Source organism: Phocoena phocoena, chromosome 8 (assembly GCF_963924675.1).
Source record: "Phocoena phocoena chromosome 8, mPhoPho1.1, whole genome shotgun sequence".
Classification (NCBI taxonomy): Eukaryota; Metazoa; Chordata; class Mammalia; order Artiodactyla; family Phocoenidae; genus Phocoena; species Phocoena phocoena.
The window spans coordinates 104838399-104859923 of NC_089226.1; the positions used below are offsets into that span (position 1 = coordinate 104838399).

Here is a 21525-nt window from a genome sequence, read left to right on the forward strand (position 1 = left end):
CAGGCATTTACCTTGAGTGGAGAAATCCTGTAGGGGGAAAGCAGGAGCCCACACATTCTCCTTTGAGGAACGGTCCCTGGCTCATTTCTGGGCCCTGGAGGAGACTGAACACTCGGGGGGCACCAGAGGATCAGTCTGAGTTGCCCATGAGAACAGCGAGTCAGAGATGGTGTGCCAAGCAGCACTGCTTCCAGGACACGTGAGGGACTCGGGAAACTGCAGGAGTTCGTGGTTCACGTTGCCAATGTGCCTGCACCTGCCACACCTGGCCTGGAGGGCCCTGGGGGCTAACCTGGAGGGCCCTGGGGGCTAACCAGGAGCTGGGCTTCCCCAGGGCTCTGTGCAGCAGGGCTACTGCCTCCGGCCGAGGTGGGCAGCCCTGAAAGGCCCTGGAGAAGGAAGTTCTCCCCAGGGAAGAACTTTGAGTGGCACCTCTCACTGCCCACTTTGCCAGGAAAGAGAGAAGGCCAAGGTCAGCGTCCAAAGTCCTGGGCAGAGGCCGGTGCTCAGGAACTTGGAAGGGGCAAGATGCGGGGCGGGGAGGGGGGGGGGGGCGCGGGGGGGGGGGCGGGGGAGGTAGGAGCTGGCATTGAGGTTGTTGGCATAAAGGATTAAAGGAGGGCCTTAGGGTGGCCAGTGGGATGACCCTGCTGCAGAACAAGGAAGGCTCCAAACAATCGGGGGTGCTGACCTCTAGAAGGCTCGCTGCTTCCTCCTACCCCAGCCGACCCTGTGCCTACTCCGTGGGTTTCCAGGCACATATTGCTGCAGAACAAACCTGGTGGCATCACTCTCTATCAGGAATCCAGGCCGCCGGGGGTAGGCCTGACGCTGCACAGGCCTGGCCTGGCCTCCCGCCCCTGGCCACATGCAGTGGGCGGGGCTCGCAGCGTGCCCTCCCGCCCAGCTTCCGGAGCATGCGCAGAGAGGTCCGTACCCGGCTGGGAGAGCATCGGAGGCCTCCACGAGCAGTGGAAACTGATCCAATGACAGGGTCTGTAGCCAGCAAACCTGCCACGAAGTTTACAGTCCCCTCAGTCACTGAACTTCCGTCAAACTTCCTGCTCGCTCCTAACACGACAAATATCAACGGACAACAAACGATTGCCAGATATTTGAGGGAAATCTCTAACGTAAAAGAGAGAAACAATAATAAACAGGAGGGGGCAAAGGAGCTCAGAGAAGATAGACACCGTGCAGGCTGTGCATGAGAAAACTTCAAATAAACTTTAATCAGTGACTTCAGGGAGATAAGAAAAGTTATTACATCTGGAGGATAAAAGGAGGCTATTAAAAAGAGCGTTTCCCGGAAAGATTAAAAATATGAGAGCAGAAATGAAAAATCTCAGGGGCTTCCCTGGTGGTGCAGTGGTTAAGAATCCACCTGCCATTGCAGAGGACACGGGTTCGAGCCCTGGTCCGGGAAGATCCCACTTGCCGACGAGCAACTAAGCCCGTGTGCCACAACTACTGAGCCTGCGCGCTAGAGCCCGCGAGCCACCACTACTGAAGCCCGCCCACCTAGAGCCCGGGCTCCGCAACAAAGAGTAGCCCCTGCTCGCCTCAACTAGAGAAAGCCCGTGCGCAGCAACGAAGACCCAACGCAGCCAAAAATAAAGAAATAAAATAAATAAATTTATCAGAAAAGAAAAATCTCAGAAGGGGAAGTTGAAAAATACATATGAAAATAGAACAAAAAGATAAAAGCATGGAAAGATGAGAAAAACAGAGTATTATTCAAGGAAGTCTAGAGAGAGGGAGAGAAGAGGGTAGAAAAAAATCGTAGGAAAAAAAAAAAATCGTAGGGAGGGCTTCCCTGGTGGCGCAGTGGTTGAGAATCCGCCTGCCGATGCAGGGGACATGGTTCGTGCCCCGGTCCGGGAGAATCCCACATGCCGTGGAGCGGCTGGGCCCGTGAGCCATGGCCGCTGAGCCCGTGCGTCCGGAGCCTGTGCTCCGCAACAGGAGAGGCCACAGCGGTGAGAGGCCCGCATACCGCAAAAAAAAAAAAATCGTAGGGAGCAGATTATCAAATGAATAATACATTTTCTCAGGACTGAAGAAGATGAGCTTTCACGTTGAAAGGCACAATGAGTGCCCAGCACATTGAATGAAGAAGGACCAAAGACTGATACAAAAGCAGATCGTGAAATTCCAGAGCCCCCAGAAGGGAAATGAAGACCCTGCAACCTTCCGGAGAGAGAAAAACACCATACACGAGGGATAAAGAATTTGAAATCGTGTCAGATATCTTGTGGTGGTGATGAAACATGTCCACAAATACTTTGACGCTCCGGCATCTCTATGCCCTCCCGTGGAAGCTGGGCAGGACTTTGCTGCTGCCTCAGTGAAGAGAAAACAGTGGAAGCCACACGATGGGGCTTCCCAGGCTAAGTTTGAGAAGGTCACACAGCTTTGCAGTTTCTCTCGTGACACTTGCTTCAGTCATTGTGCAAAAGGTCCAGCCACCCTGAGGCTGCCACAGAGAGAGCCCATGTGGAGAGACCAGAGATGGGGAGAAAAAGGGAGGGAGGGAGGGAGGGAAGGAGCAGTGATGAAGACACACCTGCTCCCAGCTGCCCAGCCCTGGAAATGACACTCTTCACTTCTGCCCCATCCAGATACAAGGGGGCTCTCTGCCCAGGAGGAGGAAATAAGTTTGTCATATCTAGTCAGTCCCTACCACATACAACATCAGATCTATACATATACAGGAACTTGATGTGTGATAGCAGTGACATCACAAATACTGAATAAGTTTGAAGAGTTATTTAGTATTAGTAAAACTGATTCACCGTATTGAGAAAAATGACTGGATTCTCATCTCACGCCATTTACAACAATAAACTCTAGATAGATCAGTTGTTCTCAGCTGGGGGTGATTTTGTCCCCCAGATTATGCTTGGCCACATCTGGAGATATTTCTGTCGTCGCAACTTATGGGGTGCTGCTGGCAAAGCATCTCACAATGCACAGGACAGCCACTCACAGCAAAGAACTGAAGAGGCCCAAATGTCCATAGTGTCAAGATTTAGAAACCCTGCCATAGGGCTCACCTATATGTGAACGAGAAAAATAAAATAATAACCGGAAAAAAGTAAGAGATTTCTTTATGACCTTGGACTGGGGATGAATTCCTTAAACAAGGCCCCCAAATGAATGAACTTGTCTACATCAAAACTGAGGATTTCTCTTGTACAATGATGGTTACTATTTATCAGATTATCAGATAGATGATAAACTCAAAGGAAATATATTTGCAACATCTGACGGGGGAGGGAGGACCAGTGGTTTATAATGTTGGAGATGGTGTTCCCACTAATCTTTCAGAATCCCCCCAAAGGGGGCCTTCCTGGTGGCACAGTGGTTAAGAATCCGCCTGCCAGTGCAGGGGACAGGGGTTCAATCCCTGGTCCGGGAACATCCCACATGCCGCGGAGCAACTAAGCCTGTGCGCCTCAACTACTGAGCCTGCGTGCAGCAACTACCAAAGCCTGCGTACCTAGAGCCCGTGCTCCGCAACGAGAGAAGCCACCGCGATGAGAAGCTTGCTCACTGCAACATAGAGTAGCCCCCACTCGCCGCAACTAGAGAAAGCCCGCGCAGCAACGAAGACCCAACACAGCCAAAAAAACCAAACAAAAAAACAAAGCCACAAAGACCATAAAAAACCAAACACACACTCCATCTCTCATGTATGTAGGAGACATCTGGAGTGATTACAGTTATGAGCTTCTATGTACCAAATAACATACCCTGACGTTCACAAAGCAAAAGCTGATGGGAAGACAGGGACTTAGGCAACTGGAAACAACAAATGTCCAACTCTGAAATAAGAAAACAGAGAAGGCACTGTCCTTTCAATTGCTCATGGGACGTTTACTATAGTAACCATATGTCATGGCGCAGAGAAAGTTTTAGAACATTCCAGAGGGAGAGAGAGGAACAGTACAGACAACAGTCTCTCATTATAAGGCAATAAAATGAAAAATAGCAAAACCCAGGAACAAAGAGACTGTAATGTTTACAGTTATAATAGTTATATTTATAAATGTATTTATACATCTCTCTTAAAATGGCATGGGACTTCCCTGGCAGTCCAATGGTTAGGACTCCACGCTTCCACTTCCGGGGACATGGGTTCGATCCCTGGTTGGGGAATTAAGATCCCACATGCCGCGGTGTGTGAGGCCAAAAAAAAAAAAAGAAAAAAAAATGGCATGTCAAAAAAGAAATCAAAACCAGAATTGCAGAACTTCTAGCAAATTATGATAAAGAAGCACCATAAATCGGAAGTGTTGGTCCTCTTGTCTCGATTACTCTAGCTTTATAATTAATCTTGCTGTCTGGCAGGGCAGATTCCCCCCAAGCCTCTCGTTCGTCTTCAAAATTGGTTTGGCCCTTTGTTCTTCTATATCCATTTTAGAATCAGTTTTCCCAGTTCCATGAAAGGCCTTGATGGGATTTGGATTGGAGTTTGTAAATTAACTTGGAAAGGTGTGACATCTTTATGGCATTAAGTCACCCACCTGGTAAAGTCCCCTCAGCAGCTGCAGTACTGGCTAGAGGCAAAGGGAATGTGGGATTCTGGAAGGACGGAGGCAGCCGTAAATACTGGCTATGGCGTCATGACCCATTGCAGAAGTGGCGCCCCTCCATGTGTCCTTTGTGGCTCTGAGTTTTGTGTATTGGGAGGAAATTGTCTTTGGAAGGTGCAAAGTGGTCACGGTAAGAAGAACATGTACCAGAAGATGAATAGCTCAACCTGTCTCTAATAAACACTCAACTGGTTTTTCTTTTTGCTGATTTATAAGGTAGGGCCTGACGTTTCTAAAAACTGAACCTTGAGTCTCACATTTCTAACAGCTTGGGATTAGTCAAGCAGTGTGTAAGCTCTTCCTGGTATCTGTCCTCCCAAATAGCCGTCAAGGGCTACACGGGGCAAAGAAGAGACTAGAGCTTTTGTGTTAAGGGACAAAGGGGGTGTAGGCAGAACGCCAAGGGACAACTTGGGGATGGGCAGAGGACCAACATGGAGACACTCCATATACCTAGACCTTATCTACTGGGTGTCTGAGTGTGGATCTGCTACCAGGGAGGTGCCAGGGTGGGTGGGCTGAGCGGACTGCACCGGTCCTTGGGACCTGTGCCCAACTGAGACTTCACAGGTCCTCCCTGTTGGAGACTGTAGATGCTGCCCAGTGCTTCAGGACCAGTATGAGCCACAGAAGGACCCCGAGACACTGGCAGCCTGACAGGGAGTGGTTCTCACACCAGTACGAGAGTCTGCAGAGCATGTGAGGGCACCCTGCCCTGGAGAGCAGGGAAGGAGGCTGGGTCACATGCATCGTTAAGTGTGTTGCTTGATCCAAAGGCAGTCACATTGTCCTGTGTGTACCTCACCAGCCATGACTGATCGACTTTACTTTCTCGAATTTAAATTAATGGAAAAAAAAAAGAGAGAGATTTCCAGTTCAAGATATTAGAGTAGAACCTGAAATGCACCCTGTCCTTCTCAAACACATCAAAATCAGAGAAGGATAAAAAGCGTTAATAATGACATTCCAACCACATAGAAATGAAAAGGAATTCTGTGTAGACTTGAAATAAGGCTCTCTTTGAAGGAAAGAAATAGGAAGAAACCCACAGCCTCGGGCGGGAGCTGAAGCCTTGTGACTTAGCCAGGAAGCAGGAACACAGCCAAGCCAAATGCACAGGCTTGGGGCCAGGGCTGGAGAGCAAGGCTGAGAGCCTTCCATGACTGAGGCCAGGTCTCCACCAGGAGCGTGAGGCAGGGGGCCAGAAATGCCCTCCCTGCCGGGTCACAAACAGGACCAACCCAGAAATCAGAAGTGCAGAATTGGGGATGGAAGTAAGTACAGAGGGAAGCAGTATACTTGGTTTTGTTTCATATCCAGCAGGAGGATAGACATATGAACTAGCTTTTGCTGGAAAAAGAAATTTTGGCATGACTGTTAAAAATGTAAGGGAGGGGACTTCCCTGGTGGCGCAGTGGTTAAGAATCCGCCTGCCACTGCAGGAGACACAGGTTCAAGCCCTGGTCCGGGAAGATCTCACATGCCGCGGAGCAACTAAGCCTGTACACCACAACTACTGAAGCCCGCACGCCCAGAGCCTGTGCTCTACAACAAGAGAAGCCACTGCAATGAGAAGCCCGTGCACCGCAATGAAGAGTAGCCCCTGCTCGCCGCAACTAGAGAAAGCCCGTGCGCAGCAAGGAAGACCCAACGCAGCCAAAAATAAATAAATAAATAATTTTTTTAAAAAAAGGAAGGAAAAAAATGTAAGGGAAACCACTAAAAATAGAAATAAAATGTATAACTTTCAAACCAATACTGGGGAAGAAGGGAATAGCACAAATGAAACTCAGTTAATTCAGTAGAAGTCCAGAAAATAGAGGAAAAAGAAATAAAGAGAAAGAATGCTAAATAGAAAACACAATATAATATGGCAGATATATGTTCCAATGGCAATACCAATAAATGTAAACAGGACAGACTCTCTTTTTATTTATTTATTTTGCATTACACGGGCCTCTCACTGTTGTGACCTCTCCCGCTGCGGAGCACAGGCTCCAGATGCGCAGGCTCAGTGGCCATGGCTTACGGGCCCAGCCGCTGCGCGGCATGTGGGATCCTCCCGGACCGGGGCACGAACCCGTGTCCCCTGTATTGGCAGGCGGACTCTCAACCACTGCGCCACCAGGGAAGCCCCAGATTCTCTTCTTAAAAGACAGAGATTGATTGAGTTAAAATAAAACAAAATGAAATTTAATTAGATGTTTTAAAAGCCATCCCTAAAACAAGAGAAAGATTGAAAATAAAAAAAACTCCAAATACTAATAAAAAGAAAGCTGGTGTAGCAATAGTAATATCAGAGATCATAGACCTCAAGGCAAAATTGTTAAAAGAGATGCAGAGAAATATTTTATATTAGAAAAAGGAACAATCCATCAAGAAAACATTCTTTAAAATATAGGTGTTCAGGGACTTCCCTGGCGGTCCAGTGGTTAAAAATCTGTCTTCCAATGCAGGGGATGTGGGTTCAATCCCTGGTTGGGGAACTAAGATCCCACATGCCTTGGGGCAACTAAGCCTGCACACTGCAACTACTGAACCCGCGCACCACAGCTAGAGAGAAGCCCACGTGCTGCAACGAAAGATCCCGCATTCCACAACAAAGATCCCGCGTGCCGCAACTAAGACCCGACGCAGCCAAATAAATAAATAGTATTTAATAAACTAAAATAAAGTATAGGTGTCCAAAATTGGCTCACGGAAATAAACAAATAGCCCTAAAAGAAATGGAGATGGTGATCAGATCACTCCTAAGCAGAGCCCCCAGTTTCAGACGGCCTTACGGTGAGTTCTAGTGACACTTCCGGAGATGATAACTTTTACCCTCAGAAAACTCCTGCAATGGATAGGAAAAGATGGGAAGGGGCACACCTCATTTTGACAAAACTGGAAGAGATCCCCTGGAGAAAATATGAGCTGGAGCTGGAGAAGTCAGCACAGGCCTTGAGTGCCAGGCCCGGGGACTTGGGCTTTGTCCTGAGGACACGAGGGAACCACGAAGGGTCTCAGGCAGGAGAGGGGCAAAATGGATCCAAAGTTTACAACAATCCTGCTCATTCCATGGTGCAAAGAAGTGATTGCGGGGGCCGAGACTTGAGGCTGGGGGACCTCAAGGAGGCTTTGCAAAATTCCAGGTGAAAGCTGATGGGTCACTGCCATGGGGTGGGGCCTAAAGGCACAGGAACAGGGTGTGCTCAGAAGGCAGAGTTGGCAGGATGCAGTGGATATGGAGACAGGGAGGCATCCTGGATGCCTCCCAGCTTCTGGCCTGGAGGCTGGTAGGGGAGACAGACATGGACAGTGGCATAGGATGAGACAGGGGAGAGCCAGGGTCTGGGATGCCTTAGAAGAGGGCTTCCTGGAGGAGGTGATACTGAGTGGAGCCTGGCAAGTGGGTGCTCTAGATGGGTGGGGACTGAGTGGGGGACTGAGGGTCAGGAGACCTCAGGCCGAGTTCTGGCAGCTGTGCCATCTTGGGCAGGCAACTCAGCGTGGCTAATATACTCTGTCCTCTTCTGAAAATGGGGGCTCATCATTCCCATGCCCTGGGTTGTGGGAGGATTAAGAAGATAACACATGGCAAGTGCTTGGCACAGAGCCTGGTGCTGGACAAACTGGAGCTCCTGCCCCTCACTCAGTTTCCCACGGGCCCATGCCCAGCATCTCCCATAAACAGCATCACCCGGCTGCCTTCTCCCCATGGCCTTGTGTTCCCTTTTGACCCCGTTAGATAGGGATGAGGAGAGAATCCACCCTCTGGCTCCATCTTGCCCCCCTTCTGCCACCCCAAAGGGAGGGATCCATGGACTCGGGTCTGAGCTCCGGATTAGCTGTGTAATCCCCAGCTCTGTCTGGGCAATCTCTTTCCCTGCCCAGGAGAGGGGGCCTGGGGCTGGGAGTCAGGACTGCTGGGCCCTGGACCTGGTACTGCCCTACCCATCTGTGAGCCCTCAGACAAGGTGCCCAGGCTCTTGCCGCCTCTTTTGGAAACACCACTGACATCCTGCAATGATTGTCATATGTGTGCTGTGTCTGGGGCACTTTGGGAAGGAAGAAAGGCCTGGGTTTGATTCTAGCTCTACCACTCAGCAGCTTCATACCCATGGACAAGAGATGAAACCTCCATGGGCCTCAATTTTTTTCATGTAGAAAATGGAGTTAACGCTATCCAGGGCTACTGTGGGGACTATATGAGAAAATAAGGGCATATTACTTTGTAAATGGCACATCTCTCGAGAGATAGGGAAGGATGATTACAGGACAAGAGAATAGAGGAGCTGGGGAGGGCAGACCAAAACGGACATGCTTATCATGGGACTCAGAGCCAAAGGGTTCCAGAGAACTGACAAACTGATTAACAAGAGTTAATCAGGCTTCCAAGACTTCAAGGGAAGGCAAAGAACAGAGGCCCTCCTCAGGTCACGGGAGCATTGCGGGGTGGGGAGGGAGTGGGCAGAAATGCCCTAAAGCCCCAAGAGGAAGAGGTCCTGTGGAGAGTGGGCATGATGTGGCCTGGGCCTGACGACCTGCACGATAGTGGCCGAGTCCTTAAATGCCAGCTTGCCGAGGCAGTAGGAGCCGCTCCAGGATTTTGTGCAGGAGCATCAAGTGCCAACCTCTCCTGACAGGGGCTGAGGAAGGAATGGCTGGGAGAGTTTAGCAGCACTACAGCAAGAGGCTGTGCCACCCACTGCCTATCTCCACCCTCTTGGCCTCACCCCAACCTAGGACTCTAGACACACCTCCTCTGGGGAGACCTCCGCCAACAACCCCCAGTCTGCCCCGGCTCCCTGCGGCTAATGAGCAATCCTTTTCTGAGCCCAGGGGTGCCCGTAGTGGGTGAGGGGAAAATCATAGTCTGGGAGGGCTTGGACGGGGACAGAATAATTACAAGGCGGTCATGAGGGTCGGGCTGTCACCGATCTGATTTCTCCTCCTTCCCCTATACGCTTGTGCATACAACAAGAGCACGCGAAATGCGGAACTTGCAGAAAACACCAGAACCAGCAGAAGGTGACATGCGAGGTTTGTTTACTTGGGGATTGAAAGGCTGAGGGTCCACGGGCTAATGCGATGGAGCAGCGCGGGCGAGCAAGAGAGTAAATACCAATCCCGCGAAGGGAGAACGGAGGTCCGAAAGCCCGCGGGACTGCATCTCCCAGCAGCCTCAGCGCCAGACAGGGCACTTCCGGCCTCTCCGCCCTCCTACGAGGAGGCGGGGCCAAGGGCGGGTCGGGTGCGGTGCAGGGAAGTTTGGGCGCGCCGCCGGCGCCAGGGCGCGTGACGTTCTTCCTGTGCGCCGCCTAGCGTCCAGGTCGCGCCGGTTCCTCAGCCTCGGAGCCGTGAAGGTGACAGCTGGAGCTGACCGGCTTGGCCCCCGCGATGCTGGCGGCACGGCGGCTGCTCGGCGGGTCGCTCCCCGCACGGGTGTCTGTGCGATTCAGCGGCGATACGGTGAGGCCTGATCTGGCTCGGGCCAGGGGTGCTCGCGGGCCGGCTCTCGCTGCCGCGCCTGTGCGCGCTCCATCCCTTGGGTCTGTAGTGCCTTCTGGAGAACATTCTCATCTCCCTAGCCCGGCAGGAAGGTTGCCGATCCGGCTTGGGTGTAGAAGGGGAACGGGTCCAAACGGGAGGCTGACTCACCCCGCCCCCAGCCCTCCGGCCCCTTGGCTTCCCTTATTTAACAGCCGCGCGACTTAACGGAAAATTTTGCAGGTGGCAAAGCGTCCTTATCTCATTCTTTTCCCGCCACAGCTTTGTAGGGCGTGAAGGGGCCACTCACCCATTTTACAGATGCAGACAATAGCTTTGGAGAGCGCCGTGCGCCTCCTCATTCTTCGTTCAGCGCTCCGATCCCCATATTGGCTTTTAAGGGGTTGGGTGACTGGAAGCCAGGTCCCCTTAGCCCTCAGCTGGGGTGCTCCTCACTGGGTCACGTGGAATTCCAGACCCATCTCTCCTCAACAGTTTTATCCCGAGCGGGCCTCCCTCCGTCATCTTGTGTCCCAGCCGCAGTGAGGCATTTCTTTTCCTTCCAAAAGTGCATTTTGTCGCCAGCAGAGTTTAGTAGCACAAGGCTTTGGCCTAACCAAGTTTTGGTCCAGCAGCACAGCCAGACAAGTAAATGGACATAGCATCACACTGGGCTCGGGGGGGTAGTATGTGCTGTGCACAGTTCAGGTGTGGGCTTTGGCCACGGACACACCTGAGCTTAGATTCCATCTGCTCCTTTGGGCTGTGTGCCTTTCATAAGCTCAGTTTGCTCTGAGCCTCAGTTTCCTCTTCTGTAAAATGGAGGAAATCATTCCTGTCTCAAGGTTATGAGAATGAAATGGGGTCTTGGATATAGAAAACTTAGTTTCGTGCCTGCTAACAGGAAGTGCTTACTAAGTGGTGATGGCAGCTATGATGCTATGAAGGGTTCTGAGGCTTAGGCCCCTGCCCTCCTCCCAGCCCAGCTCTCTCTAATCCGGGGGACTCAAAACTCTGTACCTTCTGGCCTGGCCCCTCATGACCTCAGAGCTCTGCTGGGCCTGCTGACCCTCTGTGTCCCCAGACAGCACCCAAGAAAACCTCATTTGGCTCGCTGAAGGATGAAGACCGGATCTTCACCAACCTGTACGGCCGCCATGACTGGAGGTGAGATGGTGCCCTTAGGCTGGTGGTTCCCGAGGCAGGGCCTCCCCCTTACTGCCTTCCCCACTCTGTCCAGGCTGAAAGGTGCCCAGAGTCGAGGTGACTGGTACAAGACAAAGGAGATTCTGCTGAAGGGGCCTGACTGGATCCTGGGTGAGGTCAAGACGTCGGGCTTGCGGGGCCGTGGAGGTGCTGGCTTCCCAACTGGCCTTAAATGGAGCTTCATGAATAAGCCCTCAGATGGCAGGTGTGTGTAGGCAGGCAGAAATGGGGTTGCAGGAGAGACCTTGGGGGTGGCTGTGGCTTACCTGGGCCTTTGGGCTGTTTCCTTGGAAACTAAGAGTGAATGAAATGGGAAAACGTAACCAGAGCTCAGGTAGGTAGGATCCAGTTCTCTCTGGTCTTCCTCAGGGGAGACGGGGGGGGGGGAAGCAGAATCGACACAAAACTTTGACTCAGTCAGACTTAACTGGTCAGTGCCTAGCTCTGCCTTTTAGTCGTATATCTTTGGGCAGTCTTCTGGCCTTTCCGAACCTCAGGTTTCTGTTCTGTAAGTGGATATTATATCGTGCAGGGATGAAAGAGAATGTTCGTACAGCTTTTGGCCTGCACTGTGGTTGGCACCTAGAAAGCAAAGGCTGAATGTCAGCTATTTTGCCTCCTTTTGGCTCCAGAGATACGGTGGAGGTTCACGGAATGCTCTTTGTGACCAAAAGCAGATTGGGGCTCTTGGGAAAGCAAAGATTTTTCCTGTGGTCATACCCACCCAAATACGGAATAGGCAGTGAGCGCTCTGTCATCGGTGGTGAGCAAGCAGAGCCCCTGGGAACATGTCAGGAGGACAAAGAGGGATTGGCTGTCAGAGGAGGCTTCCCTGGGTGGAGTGGGGTGGCATGTGGTTGAAGGCCCAACCCTGGTGGCCCTGTAGCCTGACTGACCTGCTGGCTCCCACAGGCCCAAGTATCTGGTGGTGAACGCGGACGAGGGGGAGCCGGGCACCTGCAAGGACCGGGAGATCATGCGCCATGATCCCCACAAGCTGGTGGAAGGCTGCCTAGTGGGGGGCCGGGCCATGGGTGCCCGTGCCGCCTACATCTACATCCGCGGGGAATTCTACAATGAGGCGTCCAATCTACAGGTGGGCAGAGGTGGGGCGTCAACAGAGGAGAAGGTGCTCAGTGTGCACTTTCATGCCCCAATCCTAGGCAGAGTTGTTCTTAGATTTTAGCTGCTGATCTGTCTGGGGTCACACTAGGAGAGTGGTGATCACTCCTGCATGCCTTGTGTCCTGAATGGGACGTGGCCCCCAGTGCCTCTGTCTCTTTCTGTATGTTCCAGAGCTTCTGCTTGGGCTCCATGACTCTTTCCAGGGCTCCATGACTCCTGGGGCAGGGGTAGGCTGGAGAACTCCCACATGGGCATTTTTCCTGGAGGGTCAAGGGGTCATTTCAGTAATTCTCAGCTCAGTGATGCCTGTAGTAGTTGGTCCAGGGCCAAAGCCTCACCTTTCTATTAGGCTGCTACACAACAGTGATGAAGGATGTGGGAGTAATAACCTGGCACATGGTAGCATGATGTGTAAGTGTTATTATTATTACATATTTAAAAATAAGCCTCCAGGGTCTTTTCTTCTACTCAGAAGCAGTACTCGTTCGTTACGAAGATAGGAAACCACACACACACAAAAGGAAACTCTCCCACAGATCCACCACCTGGAGAAACTACTTGCTGAATTTTTCATTATTGTCTTAAAGTCTTTAAAAATACATATAGTTGGAGAATTGGTTAACTGTTATTACAGAAGTAGCACACGCATCGTAAAACCCCCACCCCTCCCAGAGCGTCCTCTGCTTGCGTCCAAAGGGAGCTTTCGCTCTGGACTTTGGTGATGGGCTCACTGGGCCAGTGCCCCTCCCTCCCACACACAGTGTTCCTGGGCCCTTGGGGACCGTGTCCTCACACCCCTGTCCCACAGGTAGCCATCCGAGAGGCCTACGAGGCTGGTCTGATTGGCAAGAATGCCTGCGGCTCCGGCTATGATTTCGACGTGTTTGTGGTGCGTGGGGCTGGGGCCTACATTTGCGGGGAGGAGACAGCGCTCATCGAGTCCATCGAGGGCAAGCAGGGCAAGCCCCGCCTAAAGCCTCCCTTCCCTGCAGACGTGGGTAAGACCTGGCACCTGGCCCGATCCTGGGCCTTGTCCTGTGTCCTGTGGAGTCCGGGATCTGGTTTCAGGTCCCCACTGGTCATTCTTAGGGAATTTCTGAGTCCCTTCTGCACTGGGCGCCTGACACAGAGAGCAGGGTGGGAACAACATAGAGGCTCCACCAGTGCCACCTGCAGTCCCTCATCCTGCCTCAGCTCCCATGTCAGATACCCAAGTCCTCTCCAACCTTCCGGGAACTCGGGGCAGGATGGTGAAAAGGCAGCGCAGCTCCTGCTGGAATCTGGGGTCCGGTGGGGGACGAGAATAACAAAGGGGTGAAAGCAGGGCTCTCTGCCACCGGAGCAGGACCCTGGACATACCCCATTGCCAGGAAACCCGCCGCAACCTGTCCCCACCCACTGGAAGCCACCGATTTCTCATCCCATTTCCCCCACAGGAGTGTTCGGCTGCCCTACAACCGTGGCCAACGTGGAGACAGTGGCCGTGTCCCCTACCATCTGCCGCCGAGGGGGTGCGTGGTTTGCCAGCTTTGGCCGCGAACGCAACTCAGGCACCAAGCTGTTCAACATCTCTGGCCACGTCAACCACCCTTGCACCGTGGAGGAGGAGATGTCTATACCGCTGAAGGAACTGATTGAAAAGCACGCCGGTGAGGCCTGGGGCCAGCCAGCAGGGTGGGAGAGCCTCAGGAGCTGAGGCTGGGGCTAGCAGAGGTCCTGGGCTCAGGGCTAGGCAGGTGTGCCGGCCCCAGCCCTGACCATCCATCCTTTTGGGGACTGACTGGGGCCCCAGGGGGTGTCACGGGTGGCTGGGACAACCTCCTTGCTGTGATTCCTGGCGGCTCGTCCACCCCACTGATCCCCAAGTCCGTGTGTGAGACGGTGCTGATGGACTTCGACGCGCTGGTGCAGGCGCAGACGGGCCTGGGCACGGCTGCCGTGATCGTCATGGACCGCTCGGTAAGGGTTGGCCCATGCTCCCCACCCAGTCCCTGCCTTATGCCAGCCTGGTTAGTAACCCTTCCGGGGCCTCTTGGAGAACTCCTGCCAGCTCTTGGGTCCTGGTTCGTATCACCTGAGATACAGTGAGGTGGGAGAGGTGGGGAGCAAGGCTTCTCTGGGAGACACGCCCGTGGAGCCTGGGCAGGGCAGGATGCCCACGGCAGGGGGAGGAGACAGCCAGAATGCCGCTGGAATCAGGAGGGTGTGCCACCGGGGGGCGCTGAGGCTCAGGCCTTGGGTGCCTCCTCACTGTCCCTTGTCTCCCCAGACGGATATCGTGAAAGCCATCGCCCGCCTCACCGAGTTCTACAAGCACGAGAGCTGTGGCCAGTGCACCCCATGCCGCGAGGGTAAGCGTGCTGGGCAGGCTGGGGCTTTCTCTGTGGCTCGCGCCAGGCCTGGGCCGGGCACTGGACCCTGAATAAACAGCTGCTGCTTCCCAGCCTGCTGTGGCTGCTCTGAGCCCCACCCTCCCTGTGGCCCGCACCCCGGCTTAGGGAGATCACCAGGCCCTCTCTTGCTGCCACGGCCCAGGTGTGGACTGGATGAACAAGGTGATGGCCCGCTTTGTGAAGGGGGACGCCCGGCCGGCTGAGATCGACTCCCTGTGGGAGATCAGCAAGCAGATAGAGGGCCACACCATTTGTGCCCTGGGCGACGGAGCTGCCTGGCCCGTGCAGGTACTCGCTGCCCTGCTGCGTGGTGCTGGGGGTGGTGCTGAGAGCCCGGGCATTGGGGGATTTTCAGGCCCTGCTGCACCCAGCACCCTGACCCTCACCCCCAGGGCCTGATCCGACACTTCCGGCCGGAGCTCGAGGAGCGGATGCAGCGGTTCGCCCAGCAGCACCAGGCCAGGCAAGCCGCTTCCTGAGCCCGCCGTGCTGGGCCAGCATCCATCTGCCTGGACGGCTGGACAATAAAGCAAGTGCTGCCCACTCGGTGCGTCTTCTCTGTGGCCTTGCTCTTCACTCTGCCTCTGCGGCCCATTATTCCTGGAGGCTTATTTCCCAGACGGAGGTGGAGGTTTGGGAGGGATAGGTCAGCACAAGGTCTTGTGAATTTACACTTGGCCTCCTGTGCGTCAGTCTGTCGTAGACCATCCTGAGCATTGACCCCTCAGTGCAAGAAGCAGGTGGGGAGGGGGAAACTGTGGCCTGGGGTGCAGACCTGGGCCTGGCCCAGTGAAGGCCTCTGGAGGATAGGAGCAAGGAGGACAGGGCCCAGTCTGCCCTGTGAGGCGATGGGCAGGGAAAGAACCAGCTGTCCGGTCTGGTTTGGAGGAGAGGTTTTTTCTTCATGATTTGGCAGTGGGGTGAATTTGAAAGGGGGGAAGGAAGGAAGCAATTGACTAGGGGTGGACATGGTGGGTGAGGCAGCCCCAGGTCCTCGCAGCTCCATGGAGGCGGCCGCGGGTCAGTCTCGGGGACGGGCGGTGAGCAGGGCCAGGCCGGGTGCCCCTGCTACTCGCTGAGCTGGAGGCGCGTGCCGTCCAGCGGGTGCCACGGCTCCAGCTGGCGGTCAGTGCGGCCCAGCCATTTGCGCCAGTGCTGCTGGTGCTCCCCGCTGGCCTGGCTACTCAACTGCACCCCGCCTGGGTTGGGGGACAGGTCAGGAGCCGTGTGGGAGTCCGTTGGGCCCACGCCCCAGCTCCCCGACATTCCCACTCACCAGTGAAGTCGTCAGCTGTGCCCAGGTCATAATCCCACACAGACACCAGCAGTGTCTTCTGCGCCAGCTCCTCCCGTGGGCCTGTGCAGAAGACCTGCAGGGAAGGGGGCAGAAAGGCAGGAGGGAGGCAGCCTTGGGTCCTTCACAGCCTCAGAAACAGACTCAGACAGGTGAATGGCTCAGGGTAGCTGGGGCCTGTGCTCTCGGAAGCAGGATGTTGACCCCCTCCTCCCACCCCCAGCAGCCAGGACTGCCTCCCCCCAGCCCTGGCCTAAATTCTGTCTTATATTTCGATTTCTTCCCTCCATTCGGATGCAGGTAACTGATGGGGAAGAACGGGGTCAACTTAGGTGTGGCCCTGGAGACCTGAGCCCCGAGCGGCTCAGAGGAACCCTCACTGTCCACCTGTCCACCCCTTTTCACACTCACAGGCGGACGAAGGGGTCCGAGTAGCCGTTGGCATCCATGGGGGCGAGGTGGGCACAGCGCAGCACACCCACCAGCAGGCTGCCCCGCTGAGAGCTGTAGCACAGCGACAGCAGGAGGCGCCCACGCTCCTCCCCGGCTACCTCAGCCTCCACCTCCTCGGGCAGGGGGTAGGCTTGGGGTCAGCTCACGTGTGGCCCGTAGCCCACCACCCACCAGTGCTGGCCTGGACGTGAGAATGCAAACTGGCTGCAGAGAAGTCAGGGGCCAGTGGTTTGATTTCATGATTCAATTTACAAAAACAGTCACTGGCTTAGTGCCCTGGAAGGAAACTTCCAGCTCAGCTCTATCCTCCAGGGCCTGAGAAGGGGACGCCAGGCTACGTGACTGGCCAGTTAGGGGCATCTTTGTCATGGAGGGGAAGGCAACTGATGTCCCTAAGGGCCACAAACATGCTAGGAGCTTCCTGGGTGGCCTGCCATTAGGTACCCATCACCACCCTCCCGCAGGGTAAGCCTGGTGCCACAGAGGCAGCTCCAAGAGGCTGTTCTCTACCCAAGGACATACAGGTCTGTTCAGCTACAAAGCCCCCCCTCCTCACACCCCGCAGCCCAAGTGGCCAGATTCTGAACATCCTTTGCCACGCTTGGCCCCTGGTGCTTCCAAAGGACTTGGGAGGATGCCTTGGAGAGAATGTGCTTCTCCCACACTTAACGAGGGATTTGATTTGCCGAAAGCCCAGCCACCTTGCTGGCGTTCAGCTCTCAGTAACGGAGTGCTCCGTGAGCCAAGGGGCTGCTGTGTGGGGTCTGGGCCAGGAAGTGCTTGTGGCGGGTCCCTGCCCCACCCAGTAGGGCTCCGCAGCTTCGCCTGACTGACGGACAGTCGCAGCAACACCCGGCTCCACCACGGGGCGGGGCAGCAGCACCTGGCCCTCTGGCCCGGAGGAGCTGCGGAGGGCCCTGCCTCAGCCTTGCGGGTGCCGGGGGCCTGCTGGGCTGCAGGGGTTCTGCCCAGGTCTTTGGTTTCCTATTGCAAATCCCCTGCGGTCACCATCACTGCCTCCTGCCAAGGGCCTGTGTCTGTGACTACCAGCCCCAGAAGTGTGGTACCCACACTGCCTCGGGCAGACCTAGCAGCCATGCAGCCCCACCATATCCATTCTCTCCCGGACCTTGACCTGCCCTCCCAGCTCAGGCCAGGGACAAATCCCACTGGCTTCAGCCTCTGCCTCAAGCTGGCCTGTGTCTCTGCCCCCTGAGGGCTTGTGCCAGTGCCCCACAGCTCCCCTGGGCTGCCCTGGCAGCGGAAGTCACCCTCTGCCCAGCCCCTGGGGCCTGGCTGTTCCCTGAGACTATGAGCGCTCACAGGGCCAGTGAGCGAGATGGCCTCAGTTTCTCCAAGCCTGCCTGGGCCTGGACCCCTGTCCAGCCCACATCAGTCCCTGCCTGACACACTTCAGCCTGGGCCAGCCCAGACCTGCCCCCACAGTCCTCGCTGGAATCTGCCGTCCCACCCACCTCCTCATACAGAGACACGCCACGTGCCGTGTCCAGGCTCTTGGGCCTCTGGGTCTGAAAGAGCAGAGAGCCCGGTCCCCTTGGCTGCCCACTGCCCAGGTCTCCCTCCCTGCGTGCCCCACCCTGTGCACCAGCCCACTCGCCAGCCTTCGCCCCTCCAGACACACATCGAAGCTCCTGGCTTGGTTGGGCACCAGCTTCCCCAGGGGCACCCGCAGCTCCCGCAGCGAGGCGCCCGCCGCCGTTGCTGCAGCTGTGGGTCCTCCCAGGCGCACAGCCTGGTGGCCACGCAGGTCAGACCTGGCCAGGCAAGCCCTCACCCCCCACCTCGGCCCTGCCCCCTTGTGGCCCAGGCCCTACCCTCACCACAGGGTGTTGCGCCGGGTGTCCTGGAGGGTGAAGCCATGAGTGCCTCCTCCCAGACAGGCCCCCTTGTGCCCCGAACCATGCGTGTCCGCAGCTGGCTGGCCTGGGGGCTGAGCAGGGAGGGTCAGAGCCTTGTCGGGCCCCAGGGCCCCAGCCTGGTCCCCCTCCCTCATATAGCCTCTAGTTGCACATCCCAGCAACGGGGGGCTCCCTGTCTGAGGTCGAGGCCTTGGGGAAGAGGGGCATGGCAGGCCAGGTGGGTGCTCCAGGCTGGCTGTGCGGCCAAGGGACAGCAGTAGGGGCCTGTGTCTCACCCTCACCTTGCTGGCCCCAGGCAGCAGGTTGGCTTTGACATAGGTGTCCACGGAGCCCGAGGCCGGTGGCTTGAGGCCCTGGGAAGAGACAGTGGATGTGGGACAGGCCCGGGGCCCACACCTGGGACCCAGGGATGCCGCCCCATCCTCACCTTGGCACGGTGAGCTGTGCAGTGCAGTGTGCTATTGTCTGTGTCAAAAAGAAGCGTGGGGCTTCCCTGGTGGCGCAGTGGTTGAGAGTCCACCTGCCGATGCAGGGGACACGGGTTCGTGCCCCAGTCCGGGAAGATCCCACATGCTGCGGAGCGGCTGGGCCCGTGAGCCATGGCCGCTGAGCCTGCGCGTCCGGAGCCTGTGCTCCGCAACGGGAGAGGCCACAGCAGTGAGAGGCCTGCGTACTGCAAAAAAAAAAAAAAAAAAAAAAAGAAGCGTGAACTCGAGGGTGCCGAGGGTGGCTAAGGGCAGGTGGCTGGCAGGTCAGCTTCTACATCAACCTCCGCCCCGGCGCCATGCCTCCTGCCCCGCCCCTCCCCAGGTCAGAAGCCTGGGGATGCCCCAGACCCCATCCTGGGTGGGCTGGGCCCAGAGGGTCCCCCTTGTCCCCTGCGCCCACTCACTGCTGTTGTCTGAGTCTCCCTCTGGCTCTGGGTCCGGCTGGGACTGGGATGCAGAGTGAATGGTGGGGGTCACTGGAGGGTGTAGGTCTCAGGTGCGCAGGGTGGGCTCAGCAAAGGGGTAGAAGTGCGGGAAGTAGTCGGAAATGAGGTGGATGGGCCGGATGGGGCCCAGGCTCACGTCAATAGCCACGTGTTCCTGCACGCTCACCCGCCCCTGGCCCGCCGTGTCTGCCATGGGGGCCTGGACATGGAGGCGGCACTCAGAGGAGCCCCTGAGCACCGGAGATGAGGGCACCGCATCAGGCCAACCAGACAGGGCGAGGAGGCATCACTGAGGGTGTTGGTGGGGGGCGGGGGGGGGTCCTGGGCAGCAGCTGAGACCTGAGGACAGAGCGCAAGGTCAAGGTCGGCAGGGTGGGGGCCTCCAGCCGGGAGGGGGACCCCGTGGGCTGGCAGGTAGGCCGGCTGGGCTACTTACCGCTCTGAGAGCTCCTCCGTCTGGTTTGGGTCGCTGGGTGCTGGGTGTGCGCCTGACGGAGGTGACCCAGAGAGCCAGAGTGTGGCCCTGGGGACGGGGGAAGGGGTGGGACTCAGACGCTTCTCTGGGGCCCAGGAGACCAGCAGCTCCCTGCCCTCCACCCCAAGGGCCCCTTCCCTAGTGCTGGGGCCCAGCCTCTCTCCTTCTCCCCCAACCCTCCCCAATTCACACACAGCCGGAGAGTTATTTTTATGGCCATCACGTGGCCCTGCTCCCAGGTGAGGCTGGAGGGCCAGAGGTGATACAAGGGGTATGAGGGGCAATGGGAGGGGAGTGTGGGGAGGAAGGGGTAGGTGAGACAGAGGGGTGTGGGGAGGCATGTGGGAAGGGGGAGGGGTGTGGAGGGCAGGCTAGGGGGAGGGGAGATGGGCGGGCGGGGAGGGCTCTGCAGAGACGGGGTGGGGGTGCCACGGCAACCTGGTCCCCTTGGAGCTCAAGCTTCTTAACACCTGAATCCGATCACTTCGGCACCTCCCTCCCCCTCTGCCAGCCTGGAATAAAATCCTACCCCATCACTGAGGCTGGTCCCCTTGGCCGCTCACTGGGGCCACGAGTGCTGGGCCCCTCCCCCCATGTCCCCACGGCCCCTCTTGGTTTCCTAGAACACCCCAAGCTGTGTGCACATGCTGCTCCTTGTGCCCCGACTTTCCTCCCTTGCCCTTTGACCTGGCCTGCTCCTGCTTACCTATGGTCTCAAGGTCACTCTCTGCAGGGGAACGTGGCTGCCTTTACCTGCTCAACCTTCCCTGTCTTTCCCCAGAGGTCCTTTGGGGGCCACACCTTCGCTACTCTCACTCTAGGAGGTTCACCCTGCTCCCCAGGCCTGTGCCCCAGACCCTGCCAATCAATGAATTCCAAATCCAGCAGCCACGTGACAGGTTCAGGGAAGGGCATGTGACCCGAAGCAGGCCAATAAAGTACAATTCTGGGATAGACTGGCCCAGAAAGAGAAGCTGTTTTCTGTTGATGGGATGCTGGTACCGTGCCATCCTAGAGCTGTTGCCCTCTTCTCACCTCTCACCCCTGTGGAGTAGAGAATGCTCCTGAGAGTGAGGCCAATACAGTGGAAAGAAGAGTCCCTGAGCTCCTGGATCCAGCTATACCTGAAGCTGGTCTATCTCTAGAGTTTGTAATCACCATTCTTCCTTTGGCAGAGTCAGCTAGTGGGTGGGGTTTTCTATCACTTGTCCTGCCTAATACTGCCCAGTCCACCGTGTCAAGGTTAGACTGCCCACCCCTTCAACTCTCTCACAGAGATTTACATGATTGATACATAATTCCATTACATATCTGTGAGTAATTAATGTACAATCACATGATTATCTGTGTGACCTGGTCTCAGATCTCCCACAGACTGAGCACCCCCAGAGGGCAGAGTAGCATCTGGCCGGTGCACAGATGGGACCCCAGCATAGCACCTGGCACATGGTGGGAGCGTGGCATGGTAGAGGTTTGCAGTAGCAGGCAGGGCTCCTTTCTGGATGCCTACTGCCCAGCACATGGTCAGCCAGGCACAGAAGATGGAACAGGAGCTCGTACAGGGTAGTGGCTAGGAGTTTGGTCTCTGGAGTCAGAGAGGGCCTGGTTCAAATCCCAAACTGGGGTGACCTTGGGCAAGGTGTCTACCCTCCCTGAGCCTCAGTCTCACCAGCCAGGGAGAGCGTTGGCCCCATC

The 21525-nt window shown here is 55.9% G+C and overlaps 2 protein-coding genes across 4 annotated transcripts; one reads left to right on the forward strand and one right to left on the reverse strand.

Annotated features, from left to right (window-relative positions):
- The first annotated feature begins 9876 nt into the window (after window positions 1-9876).
- Window positions 9877-15340, forward strand: NDUFV1 (NADH:ubiquinone oxidoreductase core subunit V1). Of its 3 annotated transcripts, none has more exons than XM_065881474.1 (10): window positions 9877-10052; window positions 11155-11237; window positions 11311-11481; window positions 12189-12376; window positions 13214-13399; window positions 13838-14050; window positions 14194-14360; window positions 14671-14752; window positions 14937-15082; window positions 15187-15340. In XM_065881474.1, the coding sequence occupies exons 1-10, from the start codon at window positions 9981-9983 to the stop codon at window positions 15271-15273; spliced, it is 1395 nt and encodes a 464-aa protein (XP_065737546.1). In that variant the 5' UTR covers window positions 9877-9980; the 3' UTR covers window positions 15274-15340. The 3 variants fall into 3 exon arrangements, with proteins under 3 accessions (XP_065737546.1, XP_065737545.1, XP_065737547.1); XM_065881473.1 differs by having other exon boundaries at window positions 9926-10052; window positions 12189-12372; window positions 13210-13399; XM_065881475.1 differs by having other exon boundaries at window positions 9981-10025; window positions 12189-12372; window positions 13210-13399.
- Window positions 15341-15862: 522 nt separating this feature from the next.
- Window positions 15863-21524, reverse strand: LOC136127058 (double C2-like domain-containing protein gamma). Its single transcript, XM_065882473.1, is given in 17 exon segments — window positions 15863-15993; window positions 16071-16210; window positions 16336-16392; window positions 16500-16654; window positions 18017-18070; window positions 18160-18245; window positions 18248-18294; window positions 18383-18425; window positions 18428-18485; window positions 18703-18774; window positions 18849-18909; window positions 19133-19151; window positions 19314-19554; window positions 19623-19694; window positions 19792-19878; window positions 21270-21415; window positions 21500-21524. Coding segments are annotated over 17 exon segments (1494 nt in total).
- Window position 21525: the final 1 nt, after the last annotated feature.